The sequence below is a fragment of the Pyxicephalus adspersus genome, chromosome 12 (genome assembly GCF_032062135.1).
Source record: "Pyxicephalus adspersus chromosome 12, UCB_Pads_2.0, whole genome shotgun sequence".
Classification (NCBI taxonomy): domain Eukaryota; kingdom Metazoa; phylum Chordata; class Amphibia; order Anura; family Pyxicephalidae; genus Pyxicephalus; species Pyxicephalus adspersus.
The window spans coordinates 17,093,055-17,119,548 of record NC_092869.1 but is presented as its reverse complement, the minus strand read 5'-3'; the positions used below and the strand labels follow the sequence as shown (position 1 = coordinate 17,119,548).

Sequence of the window (26,494 nt, the reverse complement as noted above, 5' to 3'; positions counted from 1 at the left end):
ACCTAATGTATCAGCAAACTGACCATTTTTGTCAACATATGGTTACGTTTATACTTAATACTCTGCCATCAGGAGAACGGGAGGCCACACTTGCCCTGTTTCGGTATACGGAACGATAAGCTATTAAATCACTATGTGGTTAAATAACATTCTAAAATCTTACCTTCTTCCTTTTGTTTTCACCAAGATCTGACAGCAAAAGCTGTACACCTATCAAACATGCTGACCACACCAATTATGAATATTGTTTGAAGTTCACCGTACCCGCCCTCCCACCACGCATTTTTGTGTTATATGTGTATACTATTCTGGAATCTTTGTATAAATTTATGCGCTGTTTTTGTGGAGAGTTTTCTGTCTTTGCATATCAAAAGTTACAAACCAGTGCATAAATTGTAATATCTTGTAAAGCTTCATTTTTGTTTGTTGCACTGAAAATTTGATATAAAAATGTATATATATAAAAAAAAAATCTTTTCAAACTTGCCTCTTGTCCTCTTCAGTCTCCTAAACCCTCACTACTCGGTCATCGTCCCAAATGCCCACTCCTATTGTGTGCTACATCCTCCTCCTCTTAGATCAGGGTTCTCCCCAGGCCCTTTTAGCTGGGTGCTTTTCACTGGGTTGCTTTTGCACTTTTCAGCACCCACCCAGGCTGTTTTTGGGTGGTTACTAAAGAGTTTGGTCACAAAACAAGGGCTGCCACCCACTTACAATTTCTTCCCACCCGGCTTAAAAAAAATTCTGGATTTAGCACTGTAGATTGTGAGCTTTTCTGGACCGGGTCCTTTCCTGTGTCATTGCTTGAATCTCTGTTACTTGCGACCTCTCTTTAATGTGCAGCACTGCGTAAAATGTTGATGCTTAATAAATAACTCTGTATGTAGCATTGTAAAAAAAATCACCCTACTACTAACACAGTTTACCACAGTTTTTCTTTCTGGCTGGCAAATGCATCATCTTTAAATGTAGTGCATTGTTAAAACGTTTTTTCCTTTTAAGTAAATAAATGATTGGTGCTGCAAAAGCCACTTCAACATTAGGAATGACATAAACCATTTTTTAATTTATTGAAGTACAAAATACCTCCCCACCCCACCAACCCTAAGGGCTTTTTAATGCTGGTATGTGCATTAAATATTTTTTATTATAATATTCTGTACAGACAGACAAATACAATGTCAGAAACATGTTTTCCTACCACTTAATGCACATAGGAAATTACATGCCTTTGAATCTAATGTCATCCGTATTAAAAAAACAAAACAAAAAAAAAACCCTATTTTACACTAGTTAGTGTTGTGAAGGCAGATATTATGCATTGTTTGGAGGGAGCTGTACATGTGATAAAGAAAAGCATTTTGCTGCTTATTCTGCAGCTATCACCCATAAGCATCCCACTTTGTTTATAAAGCAAACAAAATTCCTGTGCACTGCAGAAAATTAGGGGGGAGCTGAGTGGGTGTATTATATTTGAAGGCTCCAGAGCAAATTGAAATTATTATAAATGGCAGATATCCGTTTCTAAAGTGTGTGTAAAAAAATAAATATATATTTTTATTTACTTTACAGATCTGTTTAAATTTTACACAACTTGGGTCTGTGATCCTGGAGCATGCTAGCTACAATGGGATTTCCCTGCTTGGATTACTGGACAAACATACAGAAATAAAGCCTTGTGCAAAGTGCATGTATAGCAGCCATGACCACTTCGCATGTAAATGGTCATGTAGCAGAAGATTCTGATAGTGAGAAGCAAAGTATAGATCTTTCTCCAGAAGAGCCACAGAAACACAGAGAGATGGCAGTAGATTGTCCAGCGGACTTGGGTACACGGGCGATGCCCATACGTCGAAGTGTTCAGCTTGACCGAATTCGGCAACAGCAAGAAGACATGCGTCGTAGACGTGAGGAGGAAGGAAAGAAACAGGAGCTGGATGTTAATTCTTCAATGAGACTTAAAAAATTGGCACAAACATTTCCTAAAACTGGAATCGATAACCCAATTTTTGACACTGATGAAGGATTTGTTCTGGAAAGTCCCAGCTGTGCTGTAAAAGTATTAGGTAAGGTTTTTTTTTTCAATTATTTGTAATATTTGTTTTTTTGCATTCATGTTCAATTAGAATTATCATTTTTTTTGTATAAAAATCACTGTTTTTGTCAATTACTAAGTAGATTAACATCTAAAGTTTTGCTTTTCTCTCTGGAATTCATAAAGCAGTTCATAAAACAAATTTAACCACTCTTAACTACTGATTATTGGATTACAGGCTTTTTTTTCACTGAAGTAGATGACTTTATCTTTTTAATCATACAGCAGTATGAAGTGGGTTAACAGCTTGTGTTTTGCCTAGGCTCATTTTTTAAGTGCAGAAATGTCAGTGATAAATAAAACAATTGCTCACTCCTAGGTCTCATAATGATAAAAGGTGAAAGAAAGATTTTTTTTTTTTTGTGTGTGGCAAAAATTAGTATATTAAGTAAAATAGTATTGCATACAAAGTACACGTGATTGTATCACAAACTTATTTACACAGCAATAAAGGTCATTCTCACATACATTTAAGTGGGGGGATAAGACCTTCTAGCTAGACAGAGTATCCCTGATAATGTAAATCATGAGTTTCGCCAAACATCTTCCTCAGGGGACTTGCGGAGAATGTTTTAAAGGGTCCCAACAGGTTGAAAACTTTCTGACCAGGATTGCACAAGTATGAAAGAGATTCTAGGTTCACAGTGTGGTCTCTGAATGTTGTAAAAAAAGGCACCAAAGTAACAGCTAATGTAGATGGAGGTGCTGCAGAGTCATCAATCAATTACATTGATTACATTGCATCCGCTTGGCTTCTATGAAACCGAAAGGATGAAACCTGGGTATTGCAACATGCTGGCCACCTTCCAGAAACTGATGGGATACATCTTCAGGGACCTGAACATGGTCGACCCCCTCATTTTCATGGACTACATCATCATCTTTGGCACAACCTTTGAGAAACATAAAGCACAGCTGCAGAAAACGTTCAAAAGGATGCAGAAAAAAGTTTACAAGGGTTCAGCGAAGAAAAACTGCTTCAGTTTTCCTTCTTTTGGTTACATTGGACATCTGATCTCATAGGAGAGGGGATCAATATTGCACCTGAGAAGGTGGAATAGATGTCCGTCTGGCCGAAACCCAAAATGGTCATGAAGCCGAAGAGCTTTCTTAAGTTTTGTGGGTACTATCAACACTTTTACAAGAATTTTGGTAAAATTTCCAAAGTTATTGACCAATCTGCAGCTGTACGTAGCAGCAGATAAACATAAAGAAGATGAGGCCATTCTCAAGCTTCCATAGTGGACAAGAAAGTCTTTAGAGGGGAGGTGGACCAAAGAGAGTCCAGTAAGGGGTTCCACTCTCTGAAGGCCTGCATTACCCATAAATCGGTGCTGGAACAAGTAAATATGTTTCAGCGGCATCCTTCTGGATACTGGTAAAACAGATTGCATTGGATATATTGCCTAAACTCTCCATGCTGAGAAGTCAACACCTTTGGTTGGTTAAAAAAAAAAAATATATTCTCCACTAAAGAGCTACTGTGTAGCTCCTTAACAAATGAAAATTCAATAATATACAAACCTAAGTTTAAGAGTCATAAGGCTATTTAATAGTCTGAGCCAATGGCATTATTGGGGTTTTTTTACCCAGTACAATAACCCATGGGGTCAGTGGGTATCAACACCATATAAATACATACACACAGTGATGTGCTCCCACACAAGGCTCTGCAGAATCCTTCATAATGATTTATTAATGTAAATTGATAAATGTAGTAGCAATAGTAGTGACCTAAAAGTAAAAAAAAATTGGTAAAAAAACTGCAAATTAAAAATTGTTCCAAATTTATCAGCATCTGAACAAAATGAGAAGTTGTATTTCTTTTTCTAGAGATCAGGATAAATTTTTTCAACAAATTGATAAAGCTTCACAAAAACACAATTTACAACAATATTGTAGCTGAATGTTATTTTGGCATCGCCCCCTCTGATGGGGGTCACCTGTCCACATCCCCCTCCTTCAGTGATGCTGCAGGTCTGAGCCCTTTTTTCTATAATTGTTAATGTAGAACAAAAAGAAAACTGGTCATTTGGGCTAATGCTTTAATTTTTTCTCATATGCTCTTGTTGCTGTGTAATGCTTATATATAGATATATTGAAAAGGAAATGTTTGTAATGTGCAGTACATTCCAAAGTGATGTGAGGTATAAAAATAAAGCTATTTTATAAGTTGAAAAAAAATGAACCCTGAATTAGCTGTTAACTTTGGTGCCATTTTATACAACATTCAGAGATCACCCTGAAAACCTAGACTCGCTTTCATACTTGTGCAATACCTGTCAGAAAGTTTTCAACCTGTTACAACCCTTTACCCCTTTGCAACTCCCCTGAGGAAGCCATTTGGCGAAACGCGTGGGGCTACGAGACTTTATTACCTTCTAATTCTACTTCATGACTTACATTATCAGGGATACTCTGCCAGATTAAATTGCCAGAAGATTATTGGAACCCCTTTATGAAATTCTCACTCTTAGGTCTGCTTTACCAACTTTACATGATCTACATATTTAGACTTGCTGAAAAAGGTATATTTTTTTCTTATGTGTATCTTTCTTAGTTTTAAAGTGGGAGAAGGGTTAGCCTACCTATTAAATTTTTACTTTTTGTTTGCATCCCTGGTGGAAATATTTACCCCTCTGTGTACCATCTGCCATTGTAACTGAGAAGAAAAAGTAAGGGGAGATTTAAACCATACAAAAGCTCTCCACAGAGGCTTTCTTCTGGGCGATACGCCCACCACACTTGCCTTCTCCACCCGGCTCTCATCAGCGGTAGCTTGTCATCTAAACAACTGACAGCTCTTCTATTAAAAAAAAAAAAAAAAAAAAGATGCCTTTGTAAAAGTGGTAGTGTATATGTGGGCGTGCGCAATGAGGTCATCGGTAGTGCTGTGATAGCTGTGTGTGTAAATTATGCATGTCATTTTCTGGAGCGTAACAACTCACTGTTTACAAACCTTCATGTCTGCTAAACTGATGGTTTGGATGGTAACAACTTGAAAATTTCAGGGTGCACAGGGGACCATCCTAGCTACTAATAAAAAAAAATGTATGTAAAACCAAATTTTCAGCCCCTTAAGCTAAGATCTTCAATATATGTGGTCATAAGTTTAAATTCTTGTTAAAATTAAACATCAGGGTTGCTCAAAAGTTTGTGTGCCTGGAAGCCTGGGGGTGGGGCCCCTAAATTTATACCTACCTGTCACAAAACTATAAATTTCATGCCATTATACCTTGTCCACTCCCGTTCTTTAACCCCAATTTCTCACGGAGGTGTAGAACACTGCAAATGTATGTGCAAGTGGGGTAAACCAGTGGCTAACAGACCCTAAAATTTCATTACTATGGCAATATTAGAACATAAAAAAACTCTGACCATCATAACAGGCTGCCCAAACCTGTTATACATAACTGTCCACTTCTTCTTGAACCTTAATTTCTCTGGAATGGAGAGATGCAAGTAATTTTCCAAAATGTTATCACCATAGCATCATTACAACTCATTACCCCAAAAACTCTACCCATCAGAACCATTGGTTACACATAATTGTCCACTTCTCTAACTTGAACCCCAATTTCTCTTGAACGGCAGGGTGTACGTAACCAAAAATCTAGGTGCTAGTGGGGGCCACTTGTGGTTAACATTCCCTAAATATTTTTGGGTGATGTTAGCCACAGGTGTTCCCCACTTGTACCTACATTTTTGGTTTCCTACACCTCCCCATTCCAGAGAAATAGTGTTAAAGTGGGAAGTAATATGTGTAACAGGGCAGCACTCTTTGATGGATACAGTTGTTCATGTTCAGATAATGCCATAGTAATACATTTTAGAGGGAGTTAGCCACAAGCTAATGTTCCTTGCAACGTAATTGACCCTGGGAGTCTAATTTTGGTTTCCTGGATGCATTTGCTTTTGAATTGGCAACCTCAATGTTTCAATTTTCACAACCCCTATATCTTGATATTCTTTAAAACTGGGGCTTACATTTTGGTAACTAGTTGCTATTCTGTGTACCCTGAAAAATCAAGGCTATATCAAAATTTTTTAATACCAAGGTATGGTAATAATAAATCTGAAGGCTACCAAAAAATTCTGTAGGGCCCAGTGTCAAAAAGCTGGGTCTGAGCAGGAGGTCATTGGTCTTACAATGGCAATGACCTAAAGCACACTTCAAAAAGCACATGGACATGGTTTAAGACAAAGTGCTGGAGAGTTCTGAAGTGCCCAGCAGCGAGTCCAGATCTAAATCCCATAGACCACCTGAGCTGAGGAAAGATCTAAAAAGACAAGCAGTTGCTAGGAGGAACCCTTCAAATCTGAGAAACCTAGCGTAGCTGGCAAATGAAGAGTCGTCCAAAATTGCAGTAGAGAGATATAAAAGACTCATTGTTACAGAAAGCGATTAACCGCATTGGCAGTATTCCACAGTGTGGCTCAGGGTGAATTTTATGTACCAAAAGCGGTAACCCTGAGCCACACTCGGTAGGAAAAAAAAACCTGCCTGCTCCCCACAATCCAACGACGTTCTCAGCGATCCCCGGCCGGCTTCTGCATCACATTCTCAGCTTGATCGATTTGATGCGTGAAGCATCAGTACGCTGGTGGGGCGTGGCCTTGTGGGAAATTTAAAAGCAGATTGCGTTGTAATGAGCTTTTTAAACATTGATCACAGTGATAGTTATAAAAAAAAAAATCTAAATATTAAATCCAGAAGTTTCTATTATTGTACCATTGTTTAGGCAAATTTAAAAAATGTTTAAATTTTTAAATAAAGTTTATTTTATTTATAAAATTTTTTTATAATTATATTATAATTTATGATTTGTGTTTTTAAAACTTTATCCCCGGGAGTTATTCCTAAAGCTACGTACACACGGCAGATTTTTATCGCCCGATAATCGGCATCGGCCAAATATCGGGCGAAAATCTGCCGTGTGTACAGTCGGTGTCGTCCATCGTCCGAACGACCGTCCTGCCGGATCCACGGACGATGGACGACAACCGATCCTAATGAAAGGGAAGGGGGAGTGCGCACAGCAGGGTGCCGCTCCGGCGCTCTCCCCCTCCCCTCTCCATAGAGCATGTATGTACAGCACCGTTCATGCATCGTGCAGTCCCTTGTCGTTGGAAAGGATCGTGAAAGATCCTTTCCAACGACAAAAATTGCAAGTGTGTACGCAGCTTAAGAATTACAGACCTAAAATATTACCTCCCTAGCTTTCTAATTCTGTCCGTATTTTCACGCAAAAAGCGCTACATTTTTTTACATGGAAATTTATTTTACATTGTAGGCTTATAATCTATAGGCATAACTCACCGAAATATGTCTAATATTTATTACATTTATTAAGAAACTTTAAAAAAACACAAAAATCTGTAAAAACAAATAAATAAAAAAATAGTGAAACCTGTAATATAACTGTAAAGAAGCATGTATTTTATATATATATACAACATAATTATATATTTATTATATAAAGATTTCTTTGTATTGCAATCAATACAGCTATTTTTTTGTAACAATTTTCTTGAAGAAGTGGGCCATTTTTTGACATAAATTCAATATTTTTGGCCATGATTGTAGTTTACCCAGAGGAAGGCGGAAAAACCTTACTGTAAAAAATCCTTTCCTTATTCTTAGACTAAACTTTTGATCTTACAGTGAGTAATTGTAAGGAGAGTTGTCTTTAAGGACCATTTATATAGGGTGATTATATCTCAATCTCATCACATAGCTGAGCTCCTTTATTCCTCTATTAGTTTACTTGCCCCACTCTCCAATTCCACAATATCCTTTTGTGAACTGGTGCTCAAAACTGCATATTCCAGAGGAGTTTTGACCAATTCTTTGTACAGGGGCAGGATTATGGTTTGATCTCTGCAGTGTATTCCTCTTTTTAATATAAGAACATACTTTGCTAGCTTTAGAAATTGCAGCTTGGCATTGACTCCCATTTTCGACTGCCTCAAAGGTATTCCCCCCCCCATAAATTGTGTAAAGCATGCATGTTGTTTTCCCCCAAGTGCATAAATTTACATTTATCAATATTAAATATGATTTGTTGCGTGATTGCCCAATTAAACAGCGCATCCAGGTTTGCTTGTAGAATATAGACACCCTGTATGTGTTTGATTCCTGTATGTGTTTGATTCCATTATGTGGTTTGGTGTCATCCACAAACACAGGAATAGTACACAGGAAAAGGGGCCTGTGTCTAAAATTATGGACACAGGAACATAAATTGTCCCTTTTCAAATCCCTCTCTGGCATCAGATAACCCACCAGCACATCCTTCCAGATGCACTATTTTACAACACACATTGTAAAAGTTGGGATTTTTGGGACCTGGCAGATAATGGCAGTGAAGTAGTCTCTGACTGACATTTGAGGTGTATTCAGGAACACTTTTATTAATAATTGTCATAGTTCCATCACACAATTCCATACAAAGTTGTAGGTTGCTGTTTCATAGCCGAATCTCAGGAGAGCCTGGAAACCACCTTGTTGTCTGTTCTGGTAAACCATAAGTTCCAGACATGCCGAGTTTGGTCTCGTTCAACTCCATGTTTTGTGCTAACGATCAGTTGGTTGGCAGTTCATAAAACCATAACCTAGTAATTAATGATCTTGCTAAATAATGTAGCCTGCTCTTCTGAAAGCTGTTATAAAAGTGTTCGCTGACTCTTGCCTGTCTGCAGTGGCAGTGGGTGGCACAGTACTAAAAGAGACAGAATCCAAACGCCGGTGGTCATAGGTAACAGTCCATGCTTTCTTCTAAACATGTGATGGCAGTCTACTTGTGAGTGTGTGTTTAGCATGGGTTAACACGTTGGTTGACCTTGCCCTGTGACAGCACCTTCTCAGCCTGCTGGGGCTTGGATTTTGTTGATGGTGCTGGAAAATCTTTGCACAGGTTGTGGGCTGAGAGGTGATCGTTACACTTAGACCTGATCTTTTTGCTATTAGTATATTGAAAACATTTTTTGGGGGGTTGCTTTACCTTGCCTATTTCTATCTGTCTTTTCATTTTGAAGTTTTGCACATTTAATTTTCATTTTACATCTTTTCTGATATTTTTTATAATTTGCAAATGACAAAGGTGATCATTCTTTTTTTTATATTTTTGTAATTTCCCTTTCCTATTCCTTATGGAGTTTTTAACCCTATCTGTGAACCACATAGGTTTTATTTTTGCCTTATAAACTTTTGGCTCATGGGAATATATTTTGTAGTGTGTTTGTGTAGAACAAACTTGTTGTGGACAATGTTCCCTCCCAGTATGTCATGAAAGGTCCAGAAAAATAAAATTTTTAGTTGGGACTTGTATGAACTGTACGTTAAACTTATCTTGTATTAAATGTATAAATGTCCAGTGCCATTAATGTTGTAGTGCATAAATAAATGTTGTAGTGCCATTACACCAGTCAATATCCGGGTAGGTATAATCGCCCATCACTACCACTGTCCCAACTTGTGCAGCCCATTCTATCTGTGCAAATAGTTGATTCTCTATCTCTTCTTTAGCACTGGGGAGTCTATACCAGACTTAACATAACAAAAAAATTACCTGTGTATTATGCATTCCCATGTGCAACTCCACCCATAATGTTGCCTTCAAGGCGGGTGGACCATACTGTCTGGATTGAGCATTTAGGGACTTGTTTGCATCACTGCTTTGGTGTATTGTGGGGAACAGATTTGGTGGACATACGTCTTTGTATGGCTCAAGTGATGTATTTTCCCTATAATGTTCCTTGTTGACAAGTTTTGGAAGTCTTGCACCCTTCCTGTCCTTCATTTATGGCATTAAATATTCCTGCATGGTTGTGACCATAGGTGTATATGGGGTGATCTGTGTTTTGAGATACTTTGGATGGGGATTCTCCTTAATATTTATGTAATAAACACTCAGTTATGATCATTTATATTTTTATGTAATTTTAAAATGTTGCAATAAAGTTCTGAGTTTGATTTTATGTGCCTTCAAATTCTCTGTAATGTAACTGATGGTGATTCTACCCATAATGTCTCAACATCAGCACATGTTCCATGAACAATTTCTTCTTTCACATTCACTTTGTTTACCTTTCACAGCATATGGACGGACACCACCACCTTTTAATATTAAAGAAAATATAGCCATGAATGTTAACAGCCCAATCATGTGAAGAACAATGTCAACAATAGCAACTAAATTATAATGCTCTTCATTCACTAAGGCTTCCACCTCCCCTATTTTGCTTGACAGACTTCTAGCATTGGTAAACAGACTCTTTAAACCATTGCTGCATGTGTTGCTGCACACTGCACAGCAGTGTTTGCCAAATCCTTTTGTTTTTGAGTACAAATAGCACTGTACATGCCAATGTTATGTTCAGACTGGCTGTGAGAAGTTAATTGCCATCCACCGTAAGCTACATGAGAATGTTACATATGCAGGTCTGAACATAGCCTAATATTTGTACTCATATTTCTGATATATGTAATGTAGAACAGTGATTTTCAACCACTGTTCCACGGTACAGTAGTGTACCATGAAAGATTTTCTGGTGTACCGTGGGAAATTATCCAGTTACCATTGTCTGTGCTGTAGTGACTGGCAGAGTAATGTAATACTCTTCCATGTCAGTAGGTGGCAGTAGGTAGCTTAATTGCCTTGTTTATTCTTACAGACAAGAGATTAAGCTACAGAGTGTCATTTTGTTACTTTTTTGATTTGTAGTGTGCCGCAGGATTTTTTCAATGTAAATAGTGTGCTGTGGCTCAAAAAAGCTTGAAAAAACTGGTGTAGAATATCATTGTGAAGTTCTCTCATGACATTACTGTTATTAAAACACAATTTCATATATTATTCATACAGGAAACAAGCCATGATCTGTTGAGGTGACAATCTTTATCCAATTTGTTTTATATAATAAAAAAATTCTATAGGAATAGAAACACATGTATACCATTAAATGAATAACTTTAGTATTTTGTAACATAATTGTTTCTTTTTGCAGACATTCACATATGTAGATGAGAATATTGTGTTTTAATGAAAAGATCTTTCACATGAAACCGTGGCAGGGCATGTGGTCGACCTTTTAAAAGTGTGGTTTTGTTAATTCATGTTTCCTTTCATGAAAAAGAAAAAGTTTTGTCATTGCTGACAGAGAAAAATAAAGAAAGGAATTAAAAGTTACTGGCTTTTATGCTAACCTATTGGCTTCAGCAAGCAGCAACATAAAGACTTAAATGTAAAATTAGGGACATTTTAGAGATTTGTATTGGCATATATGCTTTAGGTCAATGACTGTGAATCTTTGTATGCTAAAACCTATACTGTTTTTACCTTGCTTTGTTTGGGGCAGAAAATGTTTTCTCATCTGTTGTGAACTACTTTTCTCTAATCCTTTTCTCTGCAGAAGTGGAAGACCTGCTTTGTTCACTTAAAGAAATCCAGCACACATTGGCAGATTCACAGAGCCAAGATGATGTATGTTTACTTTTAAAACTAGTGCAAACTAAAGACTTTCAGAATGCATTTAGGATTCACAATGCTGTTGCTGTCCACATGAACAAAGCTAGTCCCCCGTATCCATTCATTTCCAATTCCCAGGAGTTAACACAGGAGGTAAGTTACTATTTTTACTAATTGTAAAGTGTAATTTAGGGCAAAATAAAAAGGAGAGATAAAGCACAGCTCTCAATGTCCTTTGTTTACCATAGGACATAGCATCTGTTTTAAGTTGATCAACACTGCACATATCGTTACCTGCAGGAGAAGGATGCTTGGTACACAAAAAATGAGATAACCCAGTGAGCAGCTCACACATAAACCATTTTTTTTTATTTTAGCCATGGAGTCTACTTAGTAGTTGTATACCACATTGTGTCATTTTTTGTAATTTTTTAGTGGTGATAGTGTTACAGCAGAACCTTCAGTGAAATGAGAAAATATATTTTTTTGGCCAAAAAAATCTATTTCTCTGCGCTCTGTCACGATCAGAGAGACAGGACCACTAGAGGGTGCTATGGCTTGCACGGAGGTGGCATGAGCCCTGAGAAGGGCCAAGGCGCAGAGTCTAAGCAGTAACCAGGTTTTCCCCAGAGCCTCTGATGGTGAGGATGTTGCGCCGCTGGTTACTGCCAGGTTGCAGGCCTTGGGCACACCAAGGTGGGCAAAGCATAGTACCAAATCACTAAGCAGAAGGAATGTCAAGGGAAGCTGGGGTTGAGACAGGCAGCAAGCAAGAGAGGTCAGGTCACACACCAGGGGTCAATAGCCGGGGATCCAGGAGACAGACAGCAATGACACAGAGGCCACTGCGGGCACAGGTAACACAGGGGACACTGGAAACAGCAGGAGGTACAGGTGATGCAGTGATATCCACAGGCAGACAGGAATAGCACAGGGAAGTTGGCTGGAAACCAACAAGCTGGACAACAAAGTGTTAACACAAGAGCTGGACACAAGAAACACTGGATTAAGCAGCAGGTATGCAGGAAGTAGTTCACAGAACTGGGGAGCTCGGCACTAGTAAGACTTGTTGCACAAACACAAAATGGAGTCTGAGAGCTAGCTAAATAGCCAGGGCTCGTTAAGAGGCTATTTTCTGATTGGCCAGCGGCATGGATGAAGTTGATAAAGCTTGGAACCAGAGGCATGCCCAGCATCAGAAATGCCGCATTAGCAGGGGAGAGATGCCTGTGCTTTAGTGAAGAACATATAAGTGTGACACGCTCTGGAAGGTGCACCCCCTTTTGCCAATACTGTTTATACTTGTATTGCTACTATAGTTTAGCTGCTTTGTACTTTTATGACACCTTACTCAAGACATTAACCTAGTTAAGTATATTTTGTCCATAAGTAGGAGGTGTTCTATAGTCCAGCAAGAGAAACCTAGTACAAGGCTCAAAATTACATTATTCATTAGAAATCTACACAGATTAGCCTAAAATCCAAATCTACTGTGAAGCAACAAAGTCAAGGGGGAATGCTTGTTTGCTCTGATACCACAGAAGAACGTCTTTAGCAATGGGTGCTGAAAAATACAACTTTCGCCACAGGGAAATTTCTAGCCAATTTGTTACCCTAAGCAAGGTATTACCAGTGGTGAGTCCCTCTAGTCAAGTCAGCAATACACCTCTACCATCAATACACATCCATTCTCTACTATTATTTTTATAATAAATCATGGCTGTGGATACTTATTAGTAGTGGAGGCAGGAATAAAGTAGGTAACAGTGAAAGTCTAGGGTGGTGGGGGGACAGAATAGGCCAGAAGGGTGCAGTAGAGGTCAGTGGGGGGCACATATATCAGAAGAGGTAAGAGGTACACTGGTGGTCATTGGGGTCTGAAGGAGCAGATAAATCCGTTTCAGCTTAGAGGGATGTAGATTTACTGGCGACTAGAGCGGTACATTGGTTGTCATTGGTTTTGGGATGGGGCAGATATTTGTTAATATTATAAATTTATCACACTTTTAGGAAATGATAGCAACAGCAGAAGCAGCACTAATCTAACATAAAATAAGCCAATCAAACTTGCATGTGCTATCCTTTCACATGCAAGTAAAGCAGCATTTGTAAGTAAATAAAAGCAATTGGACCAACCTCTCTTTCTCCCCCTTTTGATTACTTCCACTTCTGCTGCTCATAGCCCTGACTAACACAGACAAATTAGAAAGCCCAATTCGCCAGCATGTGCATGGAGCACATATTTGCTAGCATTCTCCCTGCCATATTCTCCTATCTCCTGAAAGTGAGGAGGGCTGGATGCTAATGCTATCTTTTTTTAGTGAGCGGGATTGACAAATGAATTAATTTTTATTGTACAAGAGACCAGAAAATTCTGGTCAGCCAAATTTTAGGAGCACTCTGAGTGGAAATTGTGATGGTGGGAGTTTGGAGTGTGGTCATGTGTGTTACATTTTGTTAGCTCTGCCTGTGAACACAGCTTCCACCTAGAAGTATCCAAAGGCATACTGGCAAACGCACAAAAGCAGCTACTATCCTGTTTAGATGTGTATTTGGAGGCATATTAGACAGTGGACACTCTTGGACCAAGACACATTTGTCTCCTTTGTATTATCCATGCACATAAGGGAAGCAGCTGCTGCACTGTCCAAACCTAAGATCATAGTTACCTAAAGTCCACCTATATTCACATTGTTTATTGTAGTGTGGTGCAATGTTCCCCCCCTTTGTATTAGATACTTGGGAAAATTGCATATTGCATGGAAGTCATTGTCTGCTGTTCTCACTATATGCAATGTAGTGCGCCCCAGTGCGACTGCTGAACACATTTTATGTCCATTTTTGTTTACTGTATCCATTAATGTAATGAATGTTGACATCACAATGAACAGCAATGTAGTATAACCTATGACAAGCACATCTGTGTGAACAAAGCCTTAACTAATGTGAATTATAGCAACATTAAAGATATTCATACTATTGCAACTTACCATACAAGTCAAATATATTTTGTGTGTGTATGTATACACATATACACACAGTGTTTTCACAAATTTTTTAGATCCCCCTTTACTTTTTTAATTTTTTTGGAGTGGAGCCTGATGCTGCCATCATTTTAAATTTTTTCCTAATTAATCTTTACCCAGTACCCAATAATGAAAACAGAATTTAGGACCATTTTAGCACTTGTCGCAGGTGCCCCCCTTTTCTCTTGTTCTCTTGATAAGAAAAAAAATGATTTGGACGTGATTTGGAAATGCTTTATAGACAATGCATATCTGAGCAAAAACCAAGCCATGAGGCCATAGGAACTGCCTCCGAGCTCAGAGACAATATTGATGCTAATCACAGATCTTTAAAAGGCTACCAAAAAAATAAATAAAAAAAAAACAAGATTTTCTGATCCTACTAAACAAAGATTGAATGGTTTGGCTTCATTTCTAAGCTTTATGTTTAGAGGAAACCAGGCATCAGTAATCACATGCCCAATACCACCCCATTAGTGAAGCATGGCTGTGACAGCACCTTGCTTGGGGAAGAGGTTCTGAAGCTGTGGGTGGTAAAGGAGGGGATAAGGGAAAGCTGAATGAAGTACAGAGATATCTTTAATGAAAACCTGTTTTCATAGTGCTTTGAAATTCAGACTGGGCCGAAGGTTCACCTTCAAACATGACAATGACCCAAATCACAATTCTAAAATCGTGTTATTATACTAATTCACAAAAATAATATAATACAGTGTCAATATTAATATAATTATTAATCTAAGGGTCAGACAACCAAGTCAACCACATACATGACACAAGGGTTTCTAAAAGGAGGAATAGGAAGAAAAAAAAAAGGAAAAGAAAAGCTGTTGTACCAAATTATTTCTATTTCAGATATTTGTGTTAGAAGAAGAACATTTCCTCCATGGTTCCCAAATCTGATTAAATTTTATCAATGTACTTTAAAGAATGAGTCATTTTGTCTTTGACCATAATCCAATTCATTTTGGTTTTAAATAATTCTATCTGTATAATATGAGATTCCAAGATTTAGCCTAGGGAATTCGGGAAGCCAATAACATTAACCTTAAGAGTTTCTTAAGAGATTTAGGGATTAACAAATCACATCTACTAAACAAAGCCATCCCTACATTGCCAGTTATCTTTCGTTCTAAGATCCTTGAGATTAATCCAAAAATCCTATTCCAGTAGTCTTGAGCAACTGGACAGGACCCCCTTATATGTTCCATTGTACCGCTAATATTACACCCCGGAAAACATAGAGATGTTGATGTAGGGTGAAATTTAGAAATTCTATTCGGAACCAAATACCATCTAAGAATAACTTTGTAATTTGCTTCCACTAAGGCTGTATTTAAGGATACTTTAGACAGAGAATAGGCAATATCTTTCCACTCTGTTCTAGAAAGGTAAATATTTACCTCCCTATTCCAGAATTGCATTAATTTTAACTTATTTGAGGTTGACATCGGAGAAGAGTAGATTATTGATATTTGGCTCTTCATATTCTTTAATGATCCACATGATTTTTCAAAACTCGTAGGAAGCAAGGGATATGAAGCAGAATGAATTTTAGCACATATAAAAGATCGAAGTTGCCTATATCTAAAGTATTCATCAATTATAAGATCTTTTAGTTATAAGGAATTATAGGCTGAACATGCCATCGCCATCGTCATCCTCATCCAAAATCACCAATACATTCAAAACCTTTACTAATCCACAAACCAAAATTTTTTGGATTTTCTCCAGGGGAGAAATCCTGATTGTTCCATAATGGGGCAAGGGGAGAATGTTTTGAAATTATTTTAGATTTTTTTTTATCCCAAAATGATAGTGAATGATTTAAAGCCAGGCAAGCTCTATAATGTCTATATTTTTTTGGAGTCCGGATTAATGAGGCTAAACGTCCTCTCTTAACAGCTGTTTATTCTATCTCTACCCATTGTGGTCCTGGCCCTTTCACCATTATACAAGAAATTTGTGATAACTGACCTGTCAAATAATAATGTTTTAAAAGGGCACCCCTAAACCCTCTTGGGACTTGGGGGTCCACATAGTCTGATTTTGGATCCTACCTCGTTTACCACCCCATATAAAATTCATAACCTTATTCTGAAGGTTAGATAAAGTTAAGGGGGGGGGGCATGAATAGGTAATGTACTGAATAAATACAAAATACGAAGAAGAATGTTCATCTTAACTGCTGCTATGCGTCCCAACCAAGAGGGGGGAGATACTGCCCATCTACTTAGGTCCTCAAAATATTTTCTGCAAAGGGGAACATAGTTAGCTTGGTACAGTGAATCATTTGTGGCAGTCAGTTTGAATCCTCAGGTATTGTAATGTTTGGGTTTCTCAACAAAATGTAAAATGATCTTTAACCATTGAAATGTGATTTTCTGGAACATTTATATTGAGAGCTTGAGATTTAAAGCAGTTGATATAAAGACCTGATATTACCGCAAACGTAAATCTAACAGTCTAAACAGGTTAGGTATGGTAACATGCGGGGAAGAGATATACATCAAAATATTAACCAACAAAACATATGTATGTTCACACCAAATCCATTTAATATCCGGATGTTCCCTAATTGCTATCACTAAAGGTGCTATTGCCAGTGCAAATAATAATGGTGAAAGTGGGCATCCTTGATGTGTACCCCTTTTAATAACAATGTTATCAGAAAGCAAGCTACCCAAAGATATATTTGCTAATGGTTTGTCATAAAATGCCTTTAAAACATTAATAAAATGATTACCAAAACCCAATATTAAGATCTTAAACATATATTGCCATGAGACACTATCAATAGCTTTCTGTAGATCTTTAGCTAGTAACATAGCTTCATTCTTTTTGCAATCATCCCAATTAGTATGTAGTAGACATATTAAAACTTTAGTGCGTCTAGTTTGATCTGACACCTGTCTAAGGGGTATAAACCCCACCTGATCAGGAAGGTTGTGTTCACTTATGAAAGAGTTTAATCAGACCAATAGAACCCTTTTCAATAACTTCAAGTCACATTTAGAGATATAGGTCTAAAGTTAGTTATATCTCAAGTATCCTTGCCTGGCTTTGGAATTACAGTCATAAAGGCTTGATTGGCTTCAGGGGGGAGAAAATTACCCTCTCGTAAATAATTGAAATATTCGGCCAGGTGTGGGGTGTTAATCCATTTGGGCCAGGTGCACTACTTGATTTCATTGATTTTTAAGGCTTTACTAATTTCCTCCATTGTTACAGCTTTATCCAGTAATTCCACATGTTTAGGTTGAAGTTTTGTGTTGGTCTTGTCTGTTTACCATAAGGGGGAAGAATAGAGTTCTTCAAAAGCCAAGATAATTCTCTCCGGGTTTTGAGTTATTCTACCATCTTTTGTTTTAATTTTAGGAAAAGCATAATTTTTAGGTTTATTTACCAATAACGTTCCAGGCTTATCCCCCCATGTATAAAACTTATGGTTTGCCCATGTCAGTGATTTCTCAGCTGTTGTGGTCAACAGGTTCAAATCAACCTGTTGGGTTAAATCAATCTTTGGGTTACTTTTATGTTGTCATTGTAATAGATGATCCCTCATTTTAGTTTCTAGCACTTTATCTTGGGATCGCTTATACTAGGTTCCCAGCCTAATAAATTCCCCTCTAACAAAGGCCTTTGGGGCCTCCCAATTATTGATTGGGGAGGTGTCTCCTGGCTCATTGAGGACGAAATATTCTGCAATTGAACACTCTATTTCATCTTTTGCCTTGTTCAAAAACAGACTCTCGTTTAATCTCCATCAACCTCAATTTTGTATAGTTCTAAGACCATTCAGCTTCAACAGAACTGGGTCGTGATCCGACCAAGGCACTGAGAAGATTTTTGCTTTACAGGCCATAGGTATTAATTTGGATTGAAAAAAATATCAATTTTGAGCTATTAAACTACTATTAAACTGTCCCCCCACCACTATTGAACTACTATCAATCTCTTCTAAGGATCCCCACAAGATCATTAAACAGAGAGATACAATAAGAAAAAATATACCAAAAAATGACATTCTATTTAAGATCAATATCTCTTTTAGTGGATTTTAAAGCTTTTTTGGTGCTCTGAATCGCCCTTTGCCACACCGGATATAAAGAAATTTGGTCTGTGGTTGTTTCTTGATTTTGCGTAGACATCATAGGAGATAGCTCAAGTTCATGTGACAGCAGTTTGCCTTCATCAAGCGCAGAGAAAGAAAATGTCTTGCCTTGAAATTGAAAAATCAACCAAAGTGGATAGGCGCAGCGGTACTTTTTTATGAGATAAAAGGATTTGAAGTATTGGTTTCAAAGTCTTACTATATTGAATAGTATATGTTGAGAGGTCAGAATAAATTTGAACTGGAGCACCCTCCATTTTCACTGGATCTTCTCCCCTTAGAATTTTCATTATCCTTTCTTTAGTGGAATATTAAAAGAATTTCACTATTATGTCTCTTGGAGGGCCTTGTGCTTTAATTGGTACCAATGCTCTATGAGCTCTATCAATTTCAAGACATTTCTGGGATGTCAGGAAATTTTTCTTTATTGAACTTCTTAACCACAGTTTTTATATCTGTAAATGTCTCTGGTAATCCTTGGATACAAAAATTTGATCATCTTGAATGATTTTCTAAATTGTCTATTTTTTGTTGTAATTCCTTTATTTTATCTTCTAGTGCCGATATCTGTTTTACAATTTGCGAAACTTTAATATTAGTGTTATCCATATTCTGTTCAATAGCTTCTAATCTGCTTCCAATCCCTTGGAGATCTTGTTTTATCTCGGCTGTAATAACCACTGAGGTTTTTGCCAGTTCCTTTTGTAAAATAGTTGTCAGGTGCTCTATCACTCTAGATTCACTTTCAGCTGACAAAATAAAACCAGCAGGCAGGGGGTTACTTTGAGATATTATATTATGTCCGTTTTCTGAAAAGTTAAGTACATTATCAGGTAAAAGCTCACTGTTATCAGTAGGGGAGAAAGCTGGAGGTTGATTAGCTCTGTGAGATATTACCACAATGCTGTGAACTAGAAATATCAAAGCCTTCCAATGTTGCCCCCGGGGAGGTTGAAGGGGAAACCCCCTTCCATTCCCCTGCTTCAATGCCTTCTCTCCTACCTGAGCTGCCGGACTGCAGACCAGATCGAATTATTTGCGGTGATCACACTGCATGAGTCCCAGGACGGCCTACAAGCATCTTCCCCTGCTCTGGGTGAATCTGGGGCTTAGAGGAGCACTCCTTACTTTTCCCGGTATTTCTTCCTACTATTGTGCTGCTGTAATCTCGGTCTCTCACGGCATCTCACTCTGCACGTTTCTCAGAAGCTGCTCAGCCTGGATACACAGCGGCAGGGGTAGAGCCTTTAGGGAGCCGTCTCGTCTAGCAGCTCACCGTTAGACGCCGGGGCATGCATCTCCCCTCGTTGGAGATTTTGGATTGCCTAATGGATGGTGTCTGGAGATGTTGGGGAAGCACAGGAGGGGTCATAGAACATAGGTGTCAGCAAAGGTCTGGATGGAAGCTATCATCCAACTCCCTGTTATTTTCAGCTGGTTTAGTATCTCCTACCTGTCCTTTTCCTAACTAAATTGTTTACTAGTTTTCTTCAGCTATGTTAGGTGATGCGTCGACTATCTTGCAAAAAGATCAGGGCAGGTGCAAACCCTGTAACAAACCAAACCATACAAAGTTAATGGTTAACTGTTACAAAGAGGATAGGAACAAGACAGAAGGCTTTTTAGTGGGACTTAGACCTTTCAAAGTGTATACATTTTTTATTTAACTTTATTTAATTCCAAAAATTATTTGATTAAAATTATGTACAAAAGGTTAAAAGTATATATAGTTACACATACAGCAGAGTACACATTGATTTTCATAAGTCTGAAAATAGTTTAGCTAATGTGTTCATGTGTCTCCCTTTCTGACGCATTTCGCCCCCATATTGGGCTTCCTCAGGGGATATGGAGGATATTACAACACACTAAAGAGAAAATGGTACAATTGCATTCTTTAAGTCTCGGAAAGAAAAAAGAGGAAACAAAAACGTCTTCTTTTACAATAGTGTGTACTATCATATCTAATCATGAATGGCCTTATAAGTCACATAAAATATATTGTATGCTCTCACAATTGAATAAAATAGTAATAAATAAATAACTAAATTATATCAGATATCATGGTTGGGAAATGAAATGTATCGCATATTATATATAAGTAAGTATCTGGTTTCCAAAGAGGATAATAATAATACACTTACAGTGCAAACTTGGCTTATAATAATTTAAGAAGCAGTAAAAATTTGGATAGTCTGATATAGACTTTAAAAACAATCCTGATCCCTTTCAATAAAGAAGAAACATAAGTTAATTTGATAACTGACATCTATTGTGTGTCTAAAACAACAAAATTTGTAACAATAAACATTTACTTGAATTATTATGTTGGTGTCTGCTGGTGTTGGTATTTGTTCCCAAGTAGAGGGTGAGTATTGTAATGAAGATGTTTTAGAGTTATTATATAAAGCAAGAAATTGGCAAAATACCCTGTAAGATGAATCAGAGCAAACATTGGAGATAATTCCTGTTTATAAAATCCCCTTACTAAATATTCTTGCTGAGTACAGTACTTACATGTTTATATGATGCTAAAGATGTTTCAAAGCCAACAGATGTAACGGAGGGTTTTTAAACCAGTCTATGTGGTTTAGATGGTGATGAGACTAATTCCTATGAATAAGGTATTCACGAAAAGTAGAAATGTCCAGTAGGATGCCCGGAAACATGAGCAAGCCGAAAGGAACAACCCTCTCCAAGTCCCCGGCGTCCCAAAAATAGAGAATCTTCCACAGCCGAACATAATCAGATCAGCCGCAGTGAATATTGTATGTATGAGACGGACATCACGTACTAACTTTTTAGATCTTGCAAGGTCTTGCTATTAGGATTGGTAGTAATGTGAAAGACTATTTGCAATGTAAGATCAAGATTATATAGCTTTGTTTTGCTAATTGCTAAATAATGGGAATAATAGAGATAAAAAATAGTAAATACCATTTTAGTTTTGATATTAATTTTTTAATACTGTTTGTCATTGTTGTCATATTTGTGCAAATCACCCGGAACCCTCAGGTGACCCCCTTCGGTCGTTGGGCCGGACACTGTGAGATGTGGAAAATGCTCACAGTGCCCCTGGCACAACGAACAGAAGGGCCTCTTTTTACCATTTATGATTAAGCATCATATAAATTGAACTACCTCAGGCATCACCTTTTATCTTATCACATGCCAATGAGTCTGGTTCTATATAGAAAAAACTAAAAGTTAACTCAAAAAAACGCATATATGAACATCTGTATCTTATCAATTTAGGCAAAACCACTACTTCGGTTAGCAACCATATTGGTATGGCACATAAATTTAATACCAATGTACTGTCCTTTTTCCGTATTGGAAAAAGTCCACCCAACCCCAGGGGAGGAAATTTTGATGCAGCTCTTCAGAAACGAGATGGATTCAGATTTTGAATGCCACTGTAAATCCTGGTCTCATTTATGTTTTGTCATATAAACTATTTTTACTTTGATTTGGTTAACACTTATTGATTTACTTAAATATTTGAACCACCCTACACCAAAAAAAGAATTATTCCCCTCATAGGTATATTTGGATAGTTTATTGACTTTTAATGAGTACGTCCTCGCCAATATATTTAAAAAGTTATTCTCTTTAATTCTACTATATGTTAAATCACAATTGGAGGCATTATATTACATACTGATTTTTAACAACTATTAAATAATAACTATTCAACTATTTTTTCTTTTCTTTTTGCGCAACCATGAGGGATGGGAGGTGTCTCTCTTAGTCTGAGATACCACTTTGCAGCTGAGCCCAACTCTGCTTGGCCCTTGCTGCACACTCATCCCCCATTTGGGCATGGTAGACATGTGCTCCCCTTGCCCAGGACCCGAGAGTGGAGAGTTATCGCTCCTAAATTCCGGGTGAGTTGCACAAATATAACATTGACAAACAATATTAAAAAAATCATATCAAAACTAAAATGGTATTTACTATTTTTAATCTCAATTATTATTCCCATTATTTAGCAATTGAGTTTAGCTATATAATCTTGATCTTAAATTGCAAATAAGTCCTACCGGTATACAATCTTGATCTTGCATTGCAAATAGTCCATCACATTATTTTATACATCTGCTTGCTTTGCACATACAGACAAGGCAAGTATACGTTTCTCCTGGTTTTATATGCTCTGCACTTTACTCTGTATAAACCAGACGGCACACATTCCTTCTAATTCGATAAGCAATAATACCCCTTGAAAAGTGATAACCCAGAAGAAGGGCAGAAGCCCTTTTTTTACAATATCCCTTTCCCCACACTCTGTAAACACTGAGATCTCACTAATAGCCAGAGCTTACGAGATCTAAAACGTTACTACGTGACTTCCGTCTCATACATATGATATTCACTGCAGCGGATCTGATTATGTTCAGCTGCGGGGGATTCTCTATTTAATGAGAAATGGAGATGGTTGGCTTGCTCGTGTTCCCGGACAGCCTACTGAACATTTATACTATTCGTGAGTATCTTATTCATAGCAATTAGTCTCATCACCATCTAAACCACATGTTTAAAACATTTTTATTCATCCTTGAGACTGGTTTAAAAACCCTCTGTTACATCTGTTGGCTTTGAAACATCTTAAGCATCATATAAACATGTAAGTACTGTACTGTAGCAAGAATATTTAGTAAGGGGATTTTATAAACAGGGAATTTCTCTTATGTTTGCTATGATTCATCTTACAGGGTATTTTGCCAGTTTATTGCCTAATATAATATACTCTAAAACATCTTCTTCATTACAATACTCACCCTCTACTTGGGAACAAATACAAGCAGACACCAACATAATAATTCATGTAAGTCTTTATTGATTTTAGGTTTGTTGTTTTAGACACACAATAGATGTCAGTTATCAAATTAACTTTATTTAATAATCTTTCTTCTTTATTGAAAGGGATTGTTTATAAAGTGTTTATCAGAACGTCCAGATTTGCACTGCTTCGGAAGTTATAATAAGCCAAGTCTGCACTGTAAGTGTAATATTAATATCCTCTTTTGAAACCAGATTCCTACTTATATATAATATGTGATACATTTCATTCCCCACCGTGATATGTGATATAATTTAGTTATTTATTTATAACTAATTTTTTCAATTCTGATAGCATACAATATATTTTATGTGACTTATAAGGCCATTCATGATTAGATATGATAGTACACACTATTGTCTTAGAAGACGTTTTTGTTTCCTCTTTTTTTGTTTTACTGTGTTCCTTCGCGACTTAACAAAGAATGCAATTTTACCATTTTCTCTTCAGTGTGTTGTAATATCCTCCATATCCCCCGAGGAAGCCCAATATAGGGGTGAAACGCGTAGGGATGGAGACACATGAACACATTAGCTAAACTATATTCAGACTAATGAAAGTCAAATGTGTACTCTGCTGTATGTGTAACTATATATACTTATAACCTTTTGTACATCATTTAAAAAAAATAATGTTTGAATTAAATAAAGTTGATCAAAAATGTATACACTTTGAAAGTTTTCTTTAAGTGCCACTAAAAAGCCTTCTGTCGTGTACCTATCCCCTAAGAGATTTATATATTTAGGCTGGGCAAGAAACAGGTCTACCTTTCCTTTTTTTCTTTGGCTTCTTCATTAGAGTGTACCTTATGGTTACCCCCCTCTTTTTCTCAGTTTAGCTATAACAACTTTATTGTTGAAAAGCTACAGTTTATATACGTTATCACACGCGAATTGCCCAACATCCCAGACCACCTGCAAGCCCTCCCTAACTAACTTCCTGTGTCAGCCCCAGCTACTCCCTTGCAACACAATCTCATTTAGAACATTCCAGGGCAATGTGTGAAGATAAGAGATATAAAAGGATTTGCAATCCTTAGTAGAAAAACTATCCTTGTCTAAAAATTAAGGAGTCTTCCAACTATCCTATTAACAAGATGTCGGGCATTAATAACAAAATGGCGCAGATCAGGTCAATAATTGCTTACAAACCATAGGTTAGGTCTGCATATCTACTAGATTTTACCTCCAAAACCTACTTCAACCTCCCCAGCAGTAACCCCAAGACACACTTGGGGTAGCTAAAAAAAATAAACACACATTGGAGTGGTCCCATCAGCGTCCTTAAGTGTCCTGCCATCTTCTGGTAATTAGGTCTGTCCAAGAAACTGTATCTTATCTATTTATCTATTGTTACTTCTGTGAAGTCCCTGGAATTCATTGATTAGAAATCCTCCATGGGGTCTGTGTGACTGGAAGGGGGAAAACAGATAAATATAACTAAATACAAACACCCACACCCTCATTTTTTGTAATTATGTCTAAGGCTACGTACACGCTTAACAATGCTTCTCGTCCTATAATCGACTCGGGGCTGATATCGGATGAGAATCTGGGGTGTGTACAGTGCCCGTCATCCATCGTCCGAATGACCGTCCTGGCAGATCCATGGACGATAAGCGATCGTAATAGAAGCGAAGGGGGAAAACGCGCAGCAGGGTACGGGTCTGTTGTTCTCCCCCTCCTCTCTCCATAGTCGTTTGTCGTTAGAAAGGATTGTGAAAGATCCAACGACAAATATTGCACGCGTGTACCTTAAGGAGTAGGAATACAGCAAATAACAATTGGGGAATAAGTCATCTTCTATGTTGGTCCTGTAATATGCCTACCCGGGATAGATCTTTTTTTGCCCCTATAATAAGCTCACATGGGCTAAAAGGATAAATAAAATTTTAATATAATTAAAGGACACTTGACAGGTAGAGGAGAGGGTACCTTTAAGTGCGCAGTAGAGTTTCTGTGTCTCGTGAGTTTATGCTTATATTGAAAGCGTTAATTTGTGAAGCCCATTGAAATATGATGTTTTTGACTAACTTGTATGTATCACAAGAATGAATTGCTAAAATTACCAATACTTTTTATGTTTTTATCTAGGTACACCATGTTCTTAAGACAAGCCATCAGAAAGAATGTCAAGAACTTAATAATTTACTAAGCACGCCACATATTCAGGTAATGCAATATTGTTTTGGACTTTCATGTGCCATATTAGGAGCAGGCAGCTCCTGGTGATATGTGCTTTGTAATTAATGGTGGGCGAAGTTTTTAAACATGTTTAAAATACTGATCAAATAGTTTTCCTACCTCTTCTGTTCTGCACATTTCCAATCGGGCAACAAGGTAAATTAGGATACTCTGCTTACGTTTATTTCTTATTTATTTTTGATGCATCTACATGTCTTCTTTCACTACTTCCCTAATATAGTTTACCTATGTTTGGAAACATTTTCAAGCTCAGATCTTAATGACAGGTTTTTCTAATGGCTTCTGTTTGTGAAGCATAATTTGGTTTTGTTTTACTACGCCAAATTCACAAATGATTCTTTATATAGTCTGGAGGTCTGATTTTTTTTCACCACCAAGGGTAAAGAATGAAGTATATATAATAGCTTTGGGAATGCTATCATTTTTATCAAACTGATTCTCACCAGTTAGGGGAGTGTTAAATCAGACCAGCTGCTAAGCTGTTCCCCCAGCCCTTTTATAATCTGCAAGAGTTTAGTTTGAGGATTCTTTGTAACTTGGACTCCTTGATACGGAATCTTTTCCTTGCACCGTATGAACTAAAAACAGCCACCCCATGCCAGTCAGCCCACAAAATCGGTTAGTTTAAGAGTTTTTGTTCCCACATTAATGCCCTCAAAATCTGGTAAAAAAGCAAGTAAAGAGAGGGTCCATGGTTAGATTAAACGGGTTTGGGGATAGGGGGCATCCCTGACTGGTACACCTA

General features: G+C 37.5%; 1 protein-coding gene across 1 annotated transcript in view; it reads left to right on the top strand.

Moving 5' to 3' along the window:
* Positions 1-26,494, top strand: part of PALS1 (protein associated with LIN7 1, MAGUK p55 family member) — a 107,692-nt gene that overhangs the window by 753 nt on the left and 80,445 nt on the right. The window contains exons 2-4 of the mRNA XM_072428767.1: positions 1,573-2,066; positions 11,507-11,715; positions 25,639-25,716. Of these exons, the coding sequence (XP_072284868.1) occupies positions 1,703-2,066; positions 11,507-11,715; positions 25,639-25,716 (651 nt within the window). The 5' untranslated portion in view covers positions 1,573-1,702. The remainder of the gene's footprint in view (positions 1-1,572; positions 2,067-11,506; positions 11,716-25,638; positions 25,717-26,494) is intronic.